The sequence below is a fragment of the Puntigrus tetrazona genome, chromosome 21 (genome assembly GCF_018831695.1).
Source record: "Puntigrus tetrazona isolate hp1 chromosome 21, ASM1883169v1, whole genome shotgun sequence".
Classification (NCBI taxonomy): domain Eukaryota; kingdom Metazoa; phylum Chordata; class Actinopteri; order Cypriniformes; family Cyprinidae; genus Puntigrus; species Puntigrus tetrazona.
The window spans coordinates 2,083,507-2,102,812 of record NC_056719.1 but is presented as its reverse complement, the minus strand read 5'-3'; the positions used below and the strand labels follow the sequence as shown (position 1 = coordinate 2,102,812).

At 36.4% G+C, this 19,306-nt stretch overlaps 1 protein-coding gene across 2 annotated transcripts in view; it reads left to right on the top strand.

Moving 5' to 3' along the window:
• whrna (whirlin a) overlaps positions 1–19,306 on the top strand; it is a 77,973-nt gene that overhangs the window by 52,679 nt on the left and 5,988 nt on the right. The window contains exons 7-12 of one of the 2 annotated variants that reach the window (XM_043222165.1): positions 7,698–7,910; positions 9,810–10,022; positions 13,894–13,965; positions 15,741–16,263; positions 18,083–18,246; positions 18,882–19,004. In XM_043222165.1, coding sequence (XP_043078100.1) covers positions 7,698–7,910; positions 9,810–10,022; positions 13,894–13,965; positions 15,741–16,263; positions 18,083–18,246; positions 18,882–19,004 — 1,308 coding nt within the window. The remainder of the gene's footprint in view (positions 1–7,697; positions 7,911–9,809; positions 10,023–13,893; positions 13,966–15,740; positions 16,264–18,082; positions 18,247–18,881; positions 19,005–19,306) is intronic. The other variant, XM_043222166.1, reaches the window with a different exon arrangement.

Below are 19,306 nucleotides of genomic sequence, written 5' to 3'. Positions count from 1 at the left end.
AAATACAAAGTATTTTTCGTAATCCGTTTCACTATTCACACATAATATTTTATTTTAAAATATGCATAGAAATTAGTTGTTAATTTGTGAAAATGTTGTAAAAGCAAAACATCAAAATGTTCTTTGCCACATTCGTTTACGATTACGCGAATCACGTAAATGATTCACGTAAATGATTCGCCCTAATTTCAAACATTCCTCGAGTGGTTCGCATCGCAGAATATTGCGTGTGAGAAATAGTGTGAGAAAATGGATGTGTGGTGTGAGAGCGTGAGAACTGTCAAGTGCGTGAGTCTCACACTGAATGCGTGAGGGTTTGCAGGTACTTACATTTGTTAGTCATTGGAATTCACAGATTGAGAATATGTTACATTACATTTTAAAATGATATTATGCTGACTTCTTTCATTTCACTGTTGAATCTGAATCAAAAATGATGTTATTTTCAGGAGGATGAAGTCAATGGTGAATTGTTTTTGTTAGTTAAGGGCAAAAAAAATAAAATTTGAAAAAAGGATTTAAATTGGGACACACACAAATTGTTTTTCAATTAAAACAATATTTTTAATAAAATTGTTTTGTTTAAATCATCTCCTGGGGAAAGGAAAAAAATTAAGAAACACCTGGAATAGATTTTATTAAATTGACAGTTTAATTAGAAGAGCATCTGGAGTGCAGCAAAAAATATTAGTGGATTTATTTAAAATTATCACTTTGTTTTGACAAGTGGAAACAAACTAATAGAATTATAATCTATAAAAACTGTGAATGTAATATTTCTGAAGTATATTAAAATAATTGTTTAAGAGCTGAGTTAATGAAGAAACTAAATTGAGATTTGTATTTTTATAAAATAAGAATTCTGTCGACAATTTCGCAACCCCATGTCATTCCAAAAACCTATATGACTTTATTTCTTCTTGTGAGACATGAGGAGATATTTTTAGAAATGTCTTAAAATATTTTGTAACCATAACGACAACCAAAACTGATGAGAAATGAAGACATAATTTTCAATTCTGAGTGAACTATCCCTTTAAAATATGTTAGAGACACTAACACGGCCTTCATAACAGGAGTAGCACTTGTGAAAAATGAAAAAATATGTATAGAAGAGAGCACAGTAATACAAGACATAAAAAGACAGGATAGGATAAGACTGAGGCGGTGAGATTGTGGAGAATAAAAACAGCAAGGTGACCCATCCGATGATCAGGGTTTTACAAGGTCCTTCTCTGTAAGCTGAGGTTTATGCACAAAACAACGGATTCCAATAAAGCCTGGGCAGTGCGGGAGCTCTAACTTATTACGACGGGCCTGATTATTGCATACAGTGGGAATGACAGGCTAAAGGACACGGTTAGATGAAGTGTCTGGGCTCATGTCTGTGGGCTACGAGCTTTTGCAGTACTCACTTTGTATTCCAAAGCTGCTCTACGATGCTTCGGAGGACATTGATTAGTTACATACATCAGTTTGTGTGAGAAAGGCGCAGTCAGTCATAAATCACTGCTGATATGTAGACATAAGCATGTAATTGTATGTGCGCATACATACATCTCGCAGTTCCTGTGATATAACAGTTAATATCTGAACATAATTAATAAATAAATACAGCTATTTCAAATTTCGGAATCTGAAAATGCAAAAAAAAATCTAAATATTGAGAAAATCACCTTTAAAGTTTCTTCAAATAAAGTTGTTAGCCATGCATATTACAAATCAAAAATGTGTTTTAACATATTTATGATAGGAAATTGACTAAATATCATCATGGAACATTTTTTAATCATTCGATTTTTGGTATAGGAGAAAATTATAATTTCCATACAATGTATTTTTGGCTTTTGCTGCAAATATACCTGTGCTATTTAATGCTGATTTTATGGTCCAGGTTCACAATATATTCTTTCAGTTCCCAAAAAAACTCTCCAGTGTTTTCCTGCAGAACGATTCAGGCGTATAAATTGATAATCACATAAATGCTTCATTATGTTTTCATCAGTATACATTTAAAGCTCCCTGAAGACAATTAATAAATGGAAAAGTAATTGTGCGAAACTCAGTGAGGGCTGCTTTGATAAATTGTAGGTCAGGTAGGAGCAAGTAGGGGCAAAAACAGAAAATGGTGATGTTTTGGCTTGTTATTACTTTTTAGAAACGTTCTGCAGCTGGAACTCATTTCTGAATCAGATATTTGAGAGTGGGTTCACGTCTGGTTGTATTTTACGCTTTCTGCCTAGTTAAACGCTCGTAGTGCTCACAAAAAACCAAAACAGAGTCACAATGGATCCCAGTCATATAGGACAATATTTCAGTTACTCTGCCTCTGAAGTTTTCTGAAGTTTTTTACTTATTTGCAGGCCAGAATTCCTCGCTGTGTGACCTTGTCGAGTCTTCGCTGAGTAAGGCACTTATTTTCATTGCCTGATGTGAAATCTCTCTTTACCACAAGCGAGACTCGCGTTGTTTGACGCCAACCCCCCTCTTTGCCAACTCACTGCAGCTTAAACCCATTTCAGCTGCCCTCATTTTAAAGCTAATTGAATTCTCCAAATTGACATTGCCCTTTTAAGACGAGAGCTACGGTGGCCCTCAGGGATCCAGCTCAACGGCATTAGCAAAGTAAACAAAGCACAATAAAACATAAAAAGATTTCTGAAGATGGGACCGGAGGGTCACTTGACGAATCCCAATAATTTATTATTATTATTATTATTATTATTATAATGATTTTATTTTATTTATTTTTGTCCTATGTTTATCCAAATAAAAATTCCTGCATTTTATGTATTGATTTAATGCTGTTGTAATACACAATATTTTATAATACTGATGTTGTAGTATTATAGTTGTGTTTACACATTAAATTGGTATTGTAAAGTTTTAACATGAAAAAATAACCAAAGTCATTTTATCCTTCATCCAATTTAGCTCAATTTGAGATTCGTGTGAACTACTGACACATGGTTTGACAGGCTGTTTTTATGTTTGGCTTGGTCTATATATAAGAAAGCTTGCTTATCTGTCAGAGCTTATCTCCCGTGTGCCTTTAGGACATATTGACTGCTCCGCTCTGCCACTGTTCTAAAAAGAGGTGTAAAAATCTATCATCTCTTTGGGAGAGACGTGCTCTTCGAAGCGAAGGACTTAATGTAGCTCAAGAGGGAGGAAATGAAGCACCAATTTCGACATGGGCCATAGTCAGTTCGGGATGGTAATATTGTCTGAGAACCGAGATGGTGTGCCTTGTTGAAAAGCTTAGTCATTCTCCCCATGTCGCCGGTTAGCATATTAAAACTCTGATAATGAGACAGATAGAGCTGTAACCGACAGCAGCTCCCGAACCCAAACATTTGTCATTTTAATTAACGTCTAACCAAGGTGACACTGATCTTGATCATCTAATTATTTAATTTATTGCTCAGTGGCCTTATGTTTTAGCAGTTAGAGGTATTGTGACAGCAGGAGTGAGATTAATTTGTTTTCACATCATTTCAAAGGAACAGAATGACTTAAAAATACAGTCAAGTTTTAGTCATTCTTTGTTTAATGAATATAACAATAAGATCTGTCTATCTGTCTGCCTGTCTGCCTATCTATCTATCTATCTATCTGTCTATCTGTCTATCTATCTATCTATCTATCTATCTATCTATCTATCTATCTATCTATCTATCTATCTATCTATCTATCTATATGTCTGTCTGTCTGTGTCTATCTTCTCAGTCACTTTGGTGCATTTCTTGAATCATCCGTAATATTTGCAAAGAAGTATGTGCATTTCTAAAAAAAACTATTCATACAAACAGCACCACACAATGAATTTCCTGCAAAAGCCTGTAACTTACTCAAAATCTTTATCTCGCCTCAAAACCAAGTATTTATGTCAATGAACATCTTAGTGCCATCAGAATGAAAGTCCTTATGTCATTATTCACAAACAAGATAGTTTATTCATGTTGTCAATCTAACAGTGCGCTTTGTTGGAGTTTTTCTCAATGGCTTTGGCCTATTTTTTGAAACAGTCTTAACATTCTCTAAACAGCTTGCTGAAACTTTATTGAACTTTATTGCATGTCTGCAAAATGTAGTTACCCACCCAGAACATTTAATTCATGCTACAAAACCTAGTTATTGTGTTAGTAATTTGGCCAAGGCCACCAAAATATAAAGTATTTTTTGTCATTGTGTGCCACACTGGTAATTTCTTTTTTCAGTCAACCATGGAAATTAAGGTTTTATTAAAAATATATATTTAGATGGATATATAAAGTTGTTGAGAATAGTCAATAGTTCATAGAACAAAAAGTATATTAACATTTGTATTTATACAGTAAATGTATTATAGGTAATACACAATGAAAAATGATTTAGAAGTTCTGAAGAGTTTGACAGTTTAAGTGAAAAAAGACTTTTGTACTTACACAATTGTACTTATTGTTTGCACACATGTACCAAAGCATTTGTAATGTGCTCAAATCAATAAGAAATTCCAATCTGATGTGAACAAGAAGGTAATTGTTCAGAGATCCGAACTTATTGTTTCAAAAATTTCATTTGAGAATTGAGTCAAAGCACATTTTAGTGTTATCTGATGTAAACCAAGTCAGCGGTTTGGAGGACAGTTACTCTGTAAATACAAATTTCTAAATGTTTGCATTATTGAGGATATGATCATTCTCTCAGTATTTAGCTGCATCCTTCAGCCATTGTAAGGTCATGATTGACAACATGGTCCACAATAGTGGCCCTCTGTTCTTGCCCTTTTATTCTTCTTTTGTTCCTTTATTTGGCTCGGTACCCTTCCACCAAGCATCCTTACTCCTCTTCTTCCTACCTGCTGTTGATCGTTTTTTGGATGTTTATCCATTGTCCGAATTTGTAACTCTTGCGAATGTGTTGTCCTTTGTTCCAGATGGGAGATTCATGAGATTATTTCAGAGAAATGGTTTATAACTGGTTGATCTATATTCTTTTCATTAGTGAAAGTTAAGATTCACTTGCACAATTCATGATAGAATGGTGCAGAAAATAAGTTTGAGAGTTTATGATATTTAGCATCTAATGACTGTGATGATTCTAAGGGTCTGACAATGAGGGGGAATGCGATTTCCCCTGGGCCCCCTGGGTAAGACTACCGCACAGAGAACTATATAATACATTTTGAGCAACATGATATTAGCAGCTGAAAATGTAGGATACCTCAAACAAAAGTACATAATCAGTTGCATGACCAAAGCCATCAAAATTTGTTCAAAAGAATAGGAAACTGCACAACATAAAAGATGTTGAGATGTTGATGCTAGAATAGATGTTGAAGCTGAGCAAGTATTTTTAAAAATCTCGGAAATGCGAATGAGAACCTGACCTTTTCCCTGACCTTTCTTTTAGCTGAACTTCTCCCAAGGACAAGCCTTCCTTCAGTCCAGAAGCATATCCCCCGTAGGACACTTTATTTTATTATTTTTATATTTGCATTCTATTTTATTTGAGAGAAAATGCCTTTCCGCTCTTTTTAGAGGTGAGTTATTTCAAGTTCCTTTTAGATAAAGCTCAATCTAGGGATAAATTGTCTCATTCAAGCCCTATTCAAATTCACTCGGGTGTGATGTGTGGGGACACGGCTGGAGTTTCTGCTCTCACAACGCGCTTCTGGGGGACAAAACACTTGTTCTGATTGTGCTGTCCTAAAGTTATGATATTGATCAGCAATTATGTGTTCCTGTGGTTAAAGAGGCTGTCAGTCGAGTGATGTCATAATGGGTAACCGTAAAGGTTGTAGCAGTACAGATGGCGCATGATCGATCCCATCTTAGCTGCTATCATTCTTAAGGAATTATAAAACCTCACATTTTTCTTGCAAGTTTTATTGATCATCTTTTGTTGAAAAAATGTTTGCTTGAGCTTTGCTTTTTGTAATTGAGCAGTGGAGCTTGATATCCCAGAGTGCTGTGGAGAGCAGGGCTTTTGAACCTCTGAAAACCGCTTAAAATAAACACTGTTCATGTGAGCTTTCTATTCATCTACCGATTTAGTAAAAATATAATATGTCTCCACAAAAATATATTGAGAAAAATAAAAAAATCGGCATATGAAAATGATTTTTCACAATGGCGGATAACATTTTTATTATTATATATATATATATATATATATATATATATATATATATATATATATATATATATATATATATATATATAATATTTTACAGTATTACTTTTTTTGCTGTATTTTTGATCACATAAATGTGGGCTTGATAAACATTTTCATAAAATAAAAAAAAACATATAGAAGTCCTAGCTCTCTAAATTATGCTCAAAAAAGTCTTGAGCCAAACTTTATATCCTATGTATATGTATATATATTCACTATATTCATGTATAATAAATCTCACAAGCGCTGAACACAAGAACAAAAGCACTCCAGTGGTTGGACTCAGTGTTTCAGAAACAGTTCGTTCTCTGGATATGGATGAATTTGAGTTCAGCACAGCAATCTCATGAGTTTCTAACTAAGGAAATGTTTTCAGAATAAAACCGAGAAAGTAGAAATAAAGTAAATAGATGGCATAAATTATAGTCTATGGATCCTGGTGAGAGTGATGTATTAGGTCATCAGAGCATTTTTTTCTTTTAACTTAGAGACAAACTTAGAGACAAATTGTACTGTATTACATTTAATAATTTATCAGGTATTTGTTCTGTGTGCCAGTTTTGTTCTTAATTGCATTCTTTTAGTCTCTTCCTTGAGTTTGCAAGAACAGCAACTTTCTGGACCAGTTTATTTTTCAATGTCCAGAAAAGGCCATTAGCCTCTTGGGTCAAACCGGTAAGGGAATTTTCCTCAGAAATACTGTGAAAATAAATGGTCTGTCATTTGATGCAACGGAAATGCATTAGTTCCTGTGGGAGTGCCGTACGATAGAGCTTATCTAACTTGCAGCATTTAAACACAAAACACACTCTGTTCTAAAGAGAAGAAAAAGAATAAGGGCGAGAAATAGTTCAGGCATGATCAGCATTCACTCACCTCAACCACTGTCTCTGCCTGTATTGATCGAGCTCAGTTCAAAGCTTTGTGTCTTTTGACGGTTTGATAACAGACACTATTGCTGCTCGACTGCACCTGCAAACCAGAAGGCTGACAAACATGCATCTCAACCCAACGACAGTCGATAGGCTGTTCAAGCAGAGATAAGTAGATGAAATGAATTTAAGGCATGCGATACAACACTGATCGATCTAAGGTGTACATCAAATCCGTCTAATAAGTCGGTATATAGCGGGCAAGTTGGTAATATCTAGCTAGTTTTCCATATTTGCTTGTTGGAGTGTTTTGATATCATCCTTTGCTTAAAGATCATGCCATTTCTAGGGCTGAGCGTAACACTAATCGATGAGCATGTTGATTCTGGAGCAGTGCTTTTTGATTAGGAGACTAATTAAAGCAAAAGCTGCTCTCGAGGAGAGAGGCTGAAACATGAGAGACAGCAAATAGGAAGGAGGGTAAGAGACATTATGGAGATGAGAGTTGGAATATCAGTAATGAACCAGAGGCTTATCCAGTGATGTTGAAAGATTTCATATGTGTGCTTTGAGGCTCAATGAGCCACAGGTATTTGAACATTAGTCTTAATATTGCTTTGCTCCTCTGGAAATATTTGCATTTCTTCTTTTCTCTGTTCTCCTCAGGGCGGCTTTTATAAAGGTGTGGCGGGATCTCAGGTGACTCTATCCAGTCTGGTGAACCAGAGCAGGGCCATGCTGGAGGAACAGGCCAGACATCTGCTGACCGAACAGGAAAGGCAGACCATGGGTTACTACATCCAGGAGTATCGCGATGGTCACATCGGTGTTGAGCAGCTGGTCATGGCCCTCTTTGAGCTGTTCAATACACATGCCAAGGTGAAGGCATTTACATTACTCTTTATGTATCTCAATAGTGTATTTCTTGGTTTATTTATTATGAATATTTTTTTATATTTACTGTTACAAAGATTAAAATAAATAGTTAAATGATTATATAAATTATAATTGTAATAAAATAAATTATTATATAAAATTGTATTTTAAAGACTTTTTTATCTTAAGGTTTAAAATGTTGTATTAATATGCTATTTCTTTGAAACTGTGCAAGTTTTTTTTAAATCTTTGTCATTTTTATTTATTATGACAGTAAAAGGGCTCATATGATGTTGCTAAAATTAACATTATTGTGTGTTTGGTGTAATGCAATGTGTTTGTGCAGTTTAAGGTACAAAAAACACATTATTTTCCACATACTGTACATTATTAATTCTCCTCTAAGCCACGCCTTCTGAAACGGGTCGATTTGTACAAAGCTCATCGTTCTAAAAAAAGCGAGGTGTGCTCTGATTGGCCAGCTGTCCAGTGCATTGTGATTGGCCAAATACCTCAAGCGTTTGGCAGAAATGCCCTTATCATAATGTGGTGCTGCGTCCTGGCTCAATGACATCAAAACAATAAACGCATTACAAATGAGGCATTTGTTGCATCCAGTGGAGACATAAGTACTGCTTGTAAACATAACCATATCTGCATTTACATTACTCTTCACTGCTCACAACTTGCATTTGAATGGTAAGTAGCAGGTTCTTTTAATAAAAAAATCTAACTTACTAAAAGGTTGTGAGTCAGAAGCACCAGACTGTCCTTGCAGAGTTCACTTTATAGGCTCTGTGCACAGCCAGCAAAGGTTGTTTATGTTTTAGGTATTGGTTCTCCGTAAATATGCTGAACACACTCTAATATTTGTTTTGTCCTCTTTTGAAAGCATAAACAAAGTAGTTTCACTTTGACAACGACACACAGTTTCTCAGAGAGAATACAGAGAGAATAATATTTTCACCTTCTTTCTTTGCGTGAATATTTGGGTGGTGTTTGAATATAAACCCAATCTGTGATGTAGAAATGTGGGAACATGCATAAACGAGCCTTTTCAGGGGGTGTTGACAAGTCATAACTTTCATAAAGAATATCTCCTTGATTTGAAACTTTAATCTTTGCAACTTTAGGGATCTTATCTATCAACTAACAGCTTGTAACACTCCAAAGAGAAAGGAAGATGTAAAATCGCATCATATGACCCCTTTAAGGACTCACTATTGTTTTGCAAAATTAATACATTTATTTATGAAGGATGCATTAAATTGATCAAAAACTGAAAGATAAGACTTTATAATATTACAAAAATTACTGAACCTACAATTACTGAACCTACAAATGAGAGTCTGAAGACACTGCTCTTTTACAAAACAACTTTTAATATATTGCAATTTCCAATTTTTGAGTAGCACAACTATATATATATATATATATATATATATATATATATATATATATATATATATATATATATATATATATATATATAACATTGTCATATTAAAATTGTCATTAAAATTTCAGCAAGAAAAATTACATTTTCAAAACATTGTGTTGAGTTTCACAATACTACTGTATTTAATAAGAGTACAAACTCTTATCAATTTAGCAAACTATTGACTGGTAGTGTAATTAATTTATTATTATTTTTTTGAATTATGCTCAAATCTTTTTTTATTAAAGACGTTTACTGGCTGGATGAATTACTACTAATAATATACCTAATACTGTCACTATCCAGTGTCGTAGGTATATTGGGCCATCATTGTCTGGTGATTTACAGCAAGCATAACCTCATAACACATTCCCATTTATGAACATATTAAAACTCCTGAGATTAAAACAATCAACACGAACCCGGTCACATTCACGGCTCTGTACTTGTGTGTGTGTTTGCAGTTCTCTCTGCTGTCAGAGGTGAGGGGGCTCGTGACCCCTCAGGATGTGGAGAGATTTGACGGCCTGGTTCTGAGACGAGAGATCGAGGCGCTGAAGGCGAGGCAAGGTGGCGGAACTGGGTTTCAAGACTCCTTCTCCATGGTCTCGTACCCTGATACGCTCGCTTCCTCCTCAGCCAGCTTTGTGACCAACACCACCCTCAGCTCCGCACGGGTGAGAAAGGACATCCTTATTCTGAATTAGTCTCTATTGAACACTTGTGTGCAATTATTATTGAATCCGACCTAGTGTGTGTATCTATAATTTCAGACAGGAAGTGTTTAAGGCTGTGCGTCTGTATTGGTGTGGGATGAGTGGATGGCATTGTTTTGTTGTGTGTGACATAAAAAGCCATTCACAAAATTGGTGGGCAATTTGGGCACAAAGAAGGCATGTGCAGATTACTAGGATACAAGATGAAGGGCTGTGGGAAACAGCTTTTGTCCTTTCTCTTGGAGGCTTTTACGTCCATCTCTCGAAACCCGTCTGTTCTCCTGTTTCGCTCTGTCCAGACATGTCTCACCTCAGCTCCTCCACATCTCGTTGTGAAAGCACAGCTGTTTAGATTCGTTGCTGTCTCAAGGGTGTGATGTTGCTGTGACAGATGGAGAAGTGTTTTCTGACAGATTTTTAAGCCTGCTGACTCCCAGTGTAAATTGCAGGAACGGTTTAACTCCCCGTTCCCTATCCCTTTCAATAAAACAGGAAAGACTACTCTGGCTGATAGATATGATGGAGGTAGGTTAAATAATCTCTCGCTTACCTTTACAAAATGTACCATAGTAACCATAGTTCCCACTATATTACCATAAAAATACATTACTGACCTCTAAGTACTGTGGTAATGTTCAGCGCAGTTTGTCCCGCACCATTTCTACTGCTGATATGAATGATACCTCAAATGATGCAGATTATTGAAGAGAGGTGTGCTATTACTTTTTAGAGCTATTAGACTTATGATTTTTGCCCAGCGAGCGTTGAAATGGGTGAAAAAAATCACTTAGATTAACATTAAAGGAGGTACTTGAACGATATCTGGGGAATAGAATATCGTAGAGACTTATGATGGGGATCTTTTTGGCCAGTAACCAATCACCCAGAACACCCTAGCAACTGCATAGCAACACAAGTCCACTCGGAACACCCTAGCAACGTAAAATCCACTCAAAACATCCTAGCAACTGCATAGTGACACTAAAAATCCACACAGAACCCCCTGGATACTGCATAGCAAATCCACACAGAAAAGCCTAGCTATAGAGTAACACTAAAAATCCACAAAACACATTAGCAACTGCATAGCAACACACGTAAATCATCTCAGAATGCTATAGCAACTGCATAGCGACACAAAAATATCGATTCAGAACACACTAGTAACTGCATCGCAACATGAAAAAATACAATTAGAAGACCTTAGCAACTCCATAGCAACCTGAATAAATACTTCAAAAAGACCTTAGCAACTGCATAGCAAACACTGCAAATAACTAGAGCAGCGTATAGGGTCAACTTTAGTTTTGCAACCTTACAAGAATACTTTTTTGCGCAAAAAATAACATAATTTATTCCCTGAAGTTACGCTTCCGCCACTTTGGAGAGTGTCACAACGCAACATATATGCACATTTATCATATTTTATCTAATCAGTGTTATTTACACCTGGAAGAAAGCGTACGTATGCATTGTGATACACTCTAAAGTGGAGGACAAAGTAACTCAGGAAAGAAACAGGTGGATTAAATTAAGTCATATTTGTTTTCTTTGAGCAAAAAAACATATTCTGGTAGCGTTGCAAAACTGCAAGTTGCAAGCTGAGCTACTGATGGCACATCTTGCTTGTGTTTGTACTACATTGCTGTCTATAAAATTTCAGATGGCTCTCCGATTTTATCAATAATATCTAAATTTGTCTTCCGTTGTGAGGGTGAATACTTAATGACAGAATTTTCTTTTTGGGGTGAATTAATTCAGTCAGAACACCTTAGCAACTGTATAGCAACAGATTTTTTTATTACTGTATTTTATATGTCTGTCACAAGATAAGATTGCATATTTCACAATTCTGTTAAAAGAAGTCAGTACTGCATTATAAAAAAATTCTTGCAATTCTTATTATATAACTCGAAAAAACATGTTGAGAGTTTTGAGATGAAAACTCAATTATCTTTTTTAAGCTTCCATAACCAGTGATGTATATCTGTGACTATAACTGGGATATTTTGGTGGAAAATATGGTTACTATGGTATTCGTTTTGGGTGTGTCTCTCTAGCCAAAACACACGTTAAACTAAAATGAGTTTGTTGACTTTGAGTGATGTGGGTTTGTTTTTAACACACATTCACACAGGAACATAATACAGCGCAGTCTAAATTCTCTGCATGGACTGATCCCTTTCAGTCACTCTCGTCTGATATCTGTGTATGTGTGGGTTGCAGTGGTCTGACATAAGTACACGCATGCATGTCGCAAATCAAAAATGTGATGCTGTGACTTTGTACCTCTTCATGGGTCTTTTGTCTGTGTATATGTACGTTGTGTGTGTGCGTGTGCACTTTGGAAATGAGCAAACATATTTGTATGCAAGCTTTGTTCGTGGCCCTCCTCTGTGGATTGGTGTTGTTGTAAGCTTGCCAGCTCTGGCTCTGGTAATTACAAGAAGCAGCGGCGGCGGCCCACACCGCAGCCCCGCGGAGCTCCGCAGACGAAGCCCTCGCTCTGGGACTCTCTCATCCTGGTACCGCACCTCATCAGCCATATGCAGAGCTGTCACCACAGATAAGCCCCCCCCTCAACCCAGACAAAAAAAAGTCTCACAGAGAGCGTCCTGATTTATGCTCCAGTGGAGCACAGCAGGGGATTGTGGGAAGGTGGAGGACCTGAGCCAGCAGAGTGCAGTGTCTCTGCTGCTCTGTTTTAGTTTGAAGGAAGGGAACGGAACATTGTGTCCAGGCAGTGTTTTGATGTCACTGGGTAATTCTTTTAATTAAAAGACTTTTCTTTGGAAAATCAGAATATTAAAATTAAAATTATTTCCTGAAAAGTTATGGGACACTGAAGACTATACTAATGGCTGCTAAAAAATTATCATTGATTTTACAAGAATAATTGCGGTTTTTTTAATGTTTAAAATATGTAAAAATATTGACATTTTAAATTGTAATAACAATTTTACTGTTGTAGATTTTATCAAATAAAGTGGTGAGCCTTGGTGTAAAATATTAAAAAGGTTTTTCAAACTCAAAATGATTTGGCAGCGTACTTATATGTACTGTTATGAGACCGTTACAAAGCTTGCATTATTTTGATACAGAAATCACTGAAAATCACTTAAAACTTAACAGTTCATTCATCTGGTAACTGAATCAGTTCAGCTAAGGATTTATTAGGCTGATTCAGTCTGGCAATTAAATCAGTTCAGTTAAGGATTCTTTAGACTGGTTCAATCTGGTAAATGAAACTATTTATTAAAAAATCCAACTCAAAAGAGTCATTTGTAACAACTCGTTAAAAGAACCAACTCATTAGATACATTTTTTCATGAATTCAGTTTATCGTGTATCATAAGATATAAATGTGGCATATATGAATTATAATTTGTAAAATTATGTAGCAAAAAAGCAGAGTTATTACAGGAATTACAGCATAAATACATAAAACAAATTAGACCGTAAGTGCCTCCTTTTTAAGTGCTGAGCAAGCAAATAAAGTGAATTGATGAGGCTTTTGTTTTAATGAGGTGAATCACAGGTCTGAATGCAATCAGCCATCTACGTAACAAAATCACCTCCCTCTTATTCTGCATGAATGAGGGCTTCTCTTGCTCTCTGTGCGATACGTGTTGGACGGAAAATGAGACCGGATTGGAGATTGAAACATAGGACTGTAAGTGCAATTGTGTTTTGATGCCCCTCTGTGAAATGGGCCCTCAACAAAATGCAATTTGGATTGAACTTTTGTTTAGGGGATAAACACACAGCTGTGTTTTTCATTTGTTTCATAGTCTCTTGTTCTCGTTTTCTCTCTTTTGTTTTTCTCTCTCAGAACGATGGTGTTGCAGAGAACAACGGGGAACAGTCTCTGGAGCGTAGCAATGCCCTGCCAGACATCTCTCTGGTAAGCCCTTCAGTTTGAGGAGGAACAGGAAAGATAAAAGAGGGGGAACAGAGAGAGAAAGGGGAGTGCTGGAATCTGCTGAGGTGTGGAATAGAGCACATTATGAGAACTGGCAGTGAACAGGTGAAAATTACCAGGGGCGGATTATGACCGGTGAGATGATGGTTTTTGAATGAAACCCGAATTTTTAAACTCAACATAGGGGTAGGCGGTATGACAAAGAGCTATGTCACAGGAAATGTGATTTTTGTATCAAAGAAAAATATATTTCATATGTGGTTTTTCATTTTAATCTAGCAAATGCCAGATGAAAAATAATGTCATCTAATCGTATGAATATTTATTTTAATTGCATATTATATTGCTATATTTTATGTTTTGTTCAAATAAGTAATACTTGACCTCATTAAATAATTCTTGAATCTAAGATTGGATCATTTTTTTCAAATATAATTAAAATATTTTGAATTAGCTGTATTTCTTATATTACATTTTCATATATGTATATTTCGATTTTACATTTTTTAGATTCATTTTAGTATTTACAACTGCAGTATATTATGTGTTTTTTGTCATTTAAAATTTTTTTTTCCATTGTTCATTTATTTTTATTTCAATTTTAGCTTCAGTTTTATTTAGGTTTGTAATTTCGTTACTTACAGTATAAGTACATCTTATATCTAATATTTGAAAGTTAATTTAATTTTACACCTAATAACCTTATTTAATTTGATTGCAACTTCTTTTTTCAGTTGACAAAAAATATATTTTTCTAGTAGTTTGATCAAAACCAAAAAATGAGATTCATAATAGACAAAAAAATTAATACTAGCTTCAGATTATGAACAGATATGTAATTTAAAAATAGAAGATGCCGAAATCAGTCAGTTCACACACTTTTGACCACACATTCTGTATTAAAGCTTGCTGCATTGTCAAAAGTGTGTGTATTGCAAAAGTGTAAGCATGATGCCGCTAAACTGTGCCTCACATAACCCAGAATGATTAATCCTTCAGTCCTAATCTTTATTTACTCAGTTTCTTGTCGCTGTCATCTAAAGATAACGTATGCAGAGCATTCCTGCACATTGATGAGAATATATCTACAGTACCACAATATAGCAAAATCTCTACTGCTGACATATTTTATACTGTCATGCCGCCCAGCTCTATCTCATATGGTTGTAAAGGCTCAGCTACTCAGACAGCTGATGGTTGTTTGACGGAAGGAGTGAAAGAGAGAAATAGACGAGATGATGACACTTTCGCTGACGGCTGCCTGTTGTGAGAGAGATGGCCGAGGAAGATTGGGGTCTTTCTCAGAGAGTTTTCTGTTGGTAATCTGATGAAACCCCATCAAGCACCAGCACAGCTCTATCAGGCGCTTCCACAGAGCATGTGAAAGTTTCCAGAGAATGTTTAGGCCCAGATGGAAAAAAACCCCACGCAGACGACTCACATTTCGGTTTGATTGCTTTCTGACGGCACCGACACCTCATTCATCTGGCTTCTGCTCACCCCGTTCAGCCTTAGTTTGTTCATTTCCTGTTTTTTTTTTTATTTTGCTTTTTGCTTTGCCACTTGGTCTGAGTGAACCGATTGTTCTTTTCCTCCAAGCAGTGATTTGTGGATAATTGTCGTATGTTTTAATGTATGGGTGTGTATGGTGTATATTACAAGCTTCATGGACTGTGTTAATGAATGTGGAATGTTTTATTGATCTCCTTTTGAAATATAACCTGAAATATGGCTAACGCTCTCCTCTTTCATCCTAGGATGAGGTTCATTCCACCTCAGATTCCCCTCCTTCCTTTAAACCTCCTCCTCCCCCAGGGCTTCAGCGCCGGCCCAGTCGAAAAGCCACGCTTAGCAAACGTGCCTCTTCCAGCTCTTCCCAATCTGGCTTGTACTTCACCGCCCCTTCTCGTTCCCATACCAAACATGCAAAAGCACCCAAACCTCACACGTCTCCTCCTGACACCCTCAAGATAGACGTCCCAGCACATCAGCTCGCAGTTGTAAGCCAGCATCCTATTGGACCGTTCCCCCGGGTCCAGTCTCCTAGTAAGGTGAAGACTGCTGTCCAATCCTCATCTCTGGTTCCTCCACCTGCCCCTAACGTACCTGCACCACCTGGGCCGCCGCCGCCGCCTCCTCCTCCTCCTCCTCTCCCCCCTTGCCCAGATAAGCCCGCCCCTTCTTCTCCAGCAACCAATCAGCATTTTGTCATGGTGGAGGTGCACAGGCCCAACGCAGAGCCTGATGTGAACGAGGTCCGGCCACTGCCACAGGCTCGAGGTGAGACTGGAAGGATTTGAGGTATTGTGGGGAGCTGCAAATTTTTTCATTAACCAGTCGTCGATTTCTATTTCAGTCTGGTTATTTTCACAGATTTAATTTATTACCCTCATTGTTCAAAAAGAGAAATGTTCATTTGAAAAGAATTAGTTCAGCCAGATATTACTCCACTCCAAAATGAAAATGATTAAATAAATTTGGAATTACTTATCATTTGAATTATCATTGAAAAAATTACATGAATTATGATTTTTGGGAATCACAATTGCAGTCATAATTTTTAATACACCTTGTATTAAAGGTATGAAATGTTGATTATAAAAAAAAAATAAATAAATAAATGAGGAAAAAAAACGTTTTGTTTTTAGTGCTGTCCTGAATAAACAGATGTTGAATTTACCAAAATGACTTTTTATGGATGTCAAAATTGTAAGCAATCTTCATATTATGCAAGGCCTATGTAAATGTATTACTTCAACTGTAAGCCTATCTGTGTTTAGGTTGTCCTATTGAAATGCCATTTAAAGCGTTTTAGTCCAACTGAATACTGGAATGCGCTAAGCGACTTTTAATGGTTGCATAAGTTGCATGACAAATAAAAATAGTATGACTGTACAAATGTCATACTGTATAATAGGTATGGATTGAAACTTGCTTTAAATTTGTGTGAATTATATCCGGATGTACTGCACCCACCATGTTATCACTAGCTCCGTTTCCATTACAGATCTGCACAAATTTGGTTTTTATTAACCATTGTTATGCAATTAAAACATTTCATAGAGATAAATGTTGAAAGGTTTACATATTATTGTAGCCACCACAGAGGGGTTTTTTTTATTGAAGGAAATGTAGGTGTGTATTTTTAGCGATGCAACTGGACCCGAAATGTTCCTTTTTCAAATTGCTTAAAAACCACCTCTTTTTTTCAACTCACAATTTCAGTTTCCACTATTTGAAAGGTAATGGAAACGCAGCTACCGTCACGGGAGCTGCGGTTGCATTACTTCACTGCCATTCATGAATTTTCTTCCATGGCCTCATGGGATAGTGAAGTTTCCAGTAAATGCACACTTTAGAATCTCACAAGAAGTAGTCATCAGGATGCTTTTTGCCAGACCAGGCTCAAATAATGTTTTTCACTTATTGTGTAGTATAGAAGGGAGGATATTTGGGTAAAGAGTATGTGTTTTCAAATCTGCTCGAAATATTAAACACTGAACAGAATATCCTCTGATGGGATGAAATTATAGCCTGTAGCAAAAAAATGACATTGGCAACTAGTGCTGACCCTCCACTATGAAAATTGTCCAAAAGTTGTTTATTCCAGAATTAAGTCTAGTATTTCCAAAGTAAGACTAAAGGTCATTGCACACAGAGTCAGAAATTTTTGTATGCGCTTTTTCATTGTTTTTGTATTTGTCATCTCTTCCTATCAAAAAGCTTGCAAAAATGCAGCAAATCGAACCTCATTCTATTTTTTTTACGAATGTTTCGAAGGCAGTGTGTAAACAAGAGGCCTTTACAATTTTTTTAACGAATATAGGACTGAGTGTGAAAAGACTACAAAAGAGTTAATAATGCAATTGTGCCTCGGCATAGTCCGGCATGTATAAGTTAATCAGGCCTTGCCGCTGTGCACATGCTCTGAGAGACAGAGCTCACACACAATGTGTATTAAATCCTTTAAATATTCCATTACGTGTTGTCATGTAGTCTTGTAAAAACAGATGTAGACTGTAGCTCGAGTACAACAAAAACCCACTACGCTCAATTCTAATTGCATCTGAATGCACTGATTGTCACCGTCTTCTTGTAGGAGGGACATTATCCCAGCTGTCAGACAGCGGACAGACCCTTAGCGAAGACAGCGGCGTGGACATTGCTGAATCTGGGCGTCTCAGTAAGGATAGCAGCCCACGTCCTGCCCGCACAAGAGCCCCGCGGGATGGGCACAGAGGAGGAGAAACATCTGCCAAACCGGTGAGACCGAGAGAGAGAGAGAGGGGTGGATGAGTGAGAGCTAATGACGATGACAGAGGCTTGGTGTTAGAAGTGTGAATGAGAGTGAAAGAGCGTTGACAGAAGAGTGCAGTCGCATAAATCAGTTTCCTTCCCCTCCCTGTGACTGAGCGTGCTTGACTTTTAACAATTAAATTTTACTTTTTTTCTTTTGGTACATACATTCCCTTAAGTTTTTCTGTTCTTTGTTGACTCATCCATCTCATCTCATACCACCGATCCGACAGCTCTCTGAAAAACCAATCTCAATGTGCTGAATCAAGACACGTCCGTCTTCCTTTTGGCCGTCCTTTAGCTATTTGCTTCCCGGCTTTTTTATACGCATGAGCTGTGTTGTTGATCTCGCAGAGTGAGCTAATAGTGCTATCTGAGGACACTGTTGTTGGTCGTAAGCCACTTCCCGTGGTCCTATTTTAGGCCGTCAGACACAAAGCAGTGTGCATCATCAAAGCCAAGCGTGTTTTTGCTTCCTATCTCTGTTCCCTTTCATTCTCTCTCCCTCTCTTTGATTTGCTACTCTACTGTCTCTATTCTCTTTCTACTCTTCTTCATCTTTCCCATCCTGTCTCTAATCTGTCTGTAAATCTACCTTGCAGCCGGGTCTGTTGGAGCCTATGTCCACTCTAGTGAGAGTGGCAAAAAGCGCCAGTACTCTAGGCATCGCAATAGAAGGCGGGGCAAACACACGTCAGCCCCTCCCACGCATCGTTACCATACAGGTGAGCAGATCATACTGGGTTTTATTACACACAGGGTTATTTTACATAAACTAAAAATAAAAATGTATTTTTATTTTTAGATATTTTGTTTCTATTTATATTTTAACATTTATAATAATATAAATATTATATATATATATATATATATATATATATATATATATATATATATATATTATTTTAAAATCTATATTTTGTATATTTTTATAATACATAATAACAGTAATATTTAATAAAACAACATTTTATTATTTTTAGACTACTATATTTGAATATATATTATTTTTTAACATCATTTATAA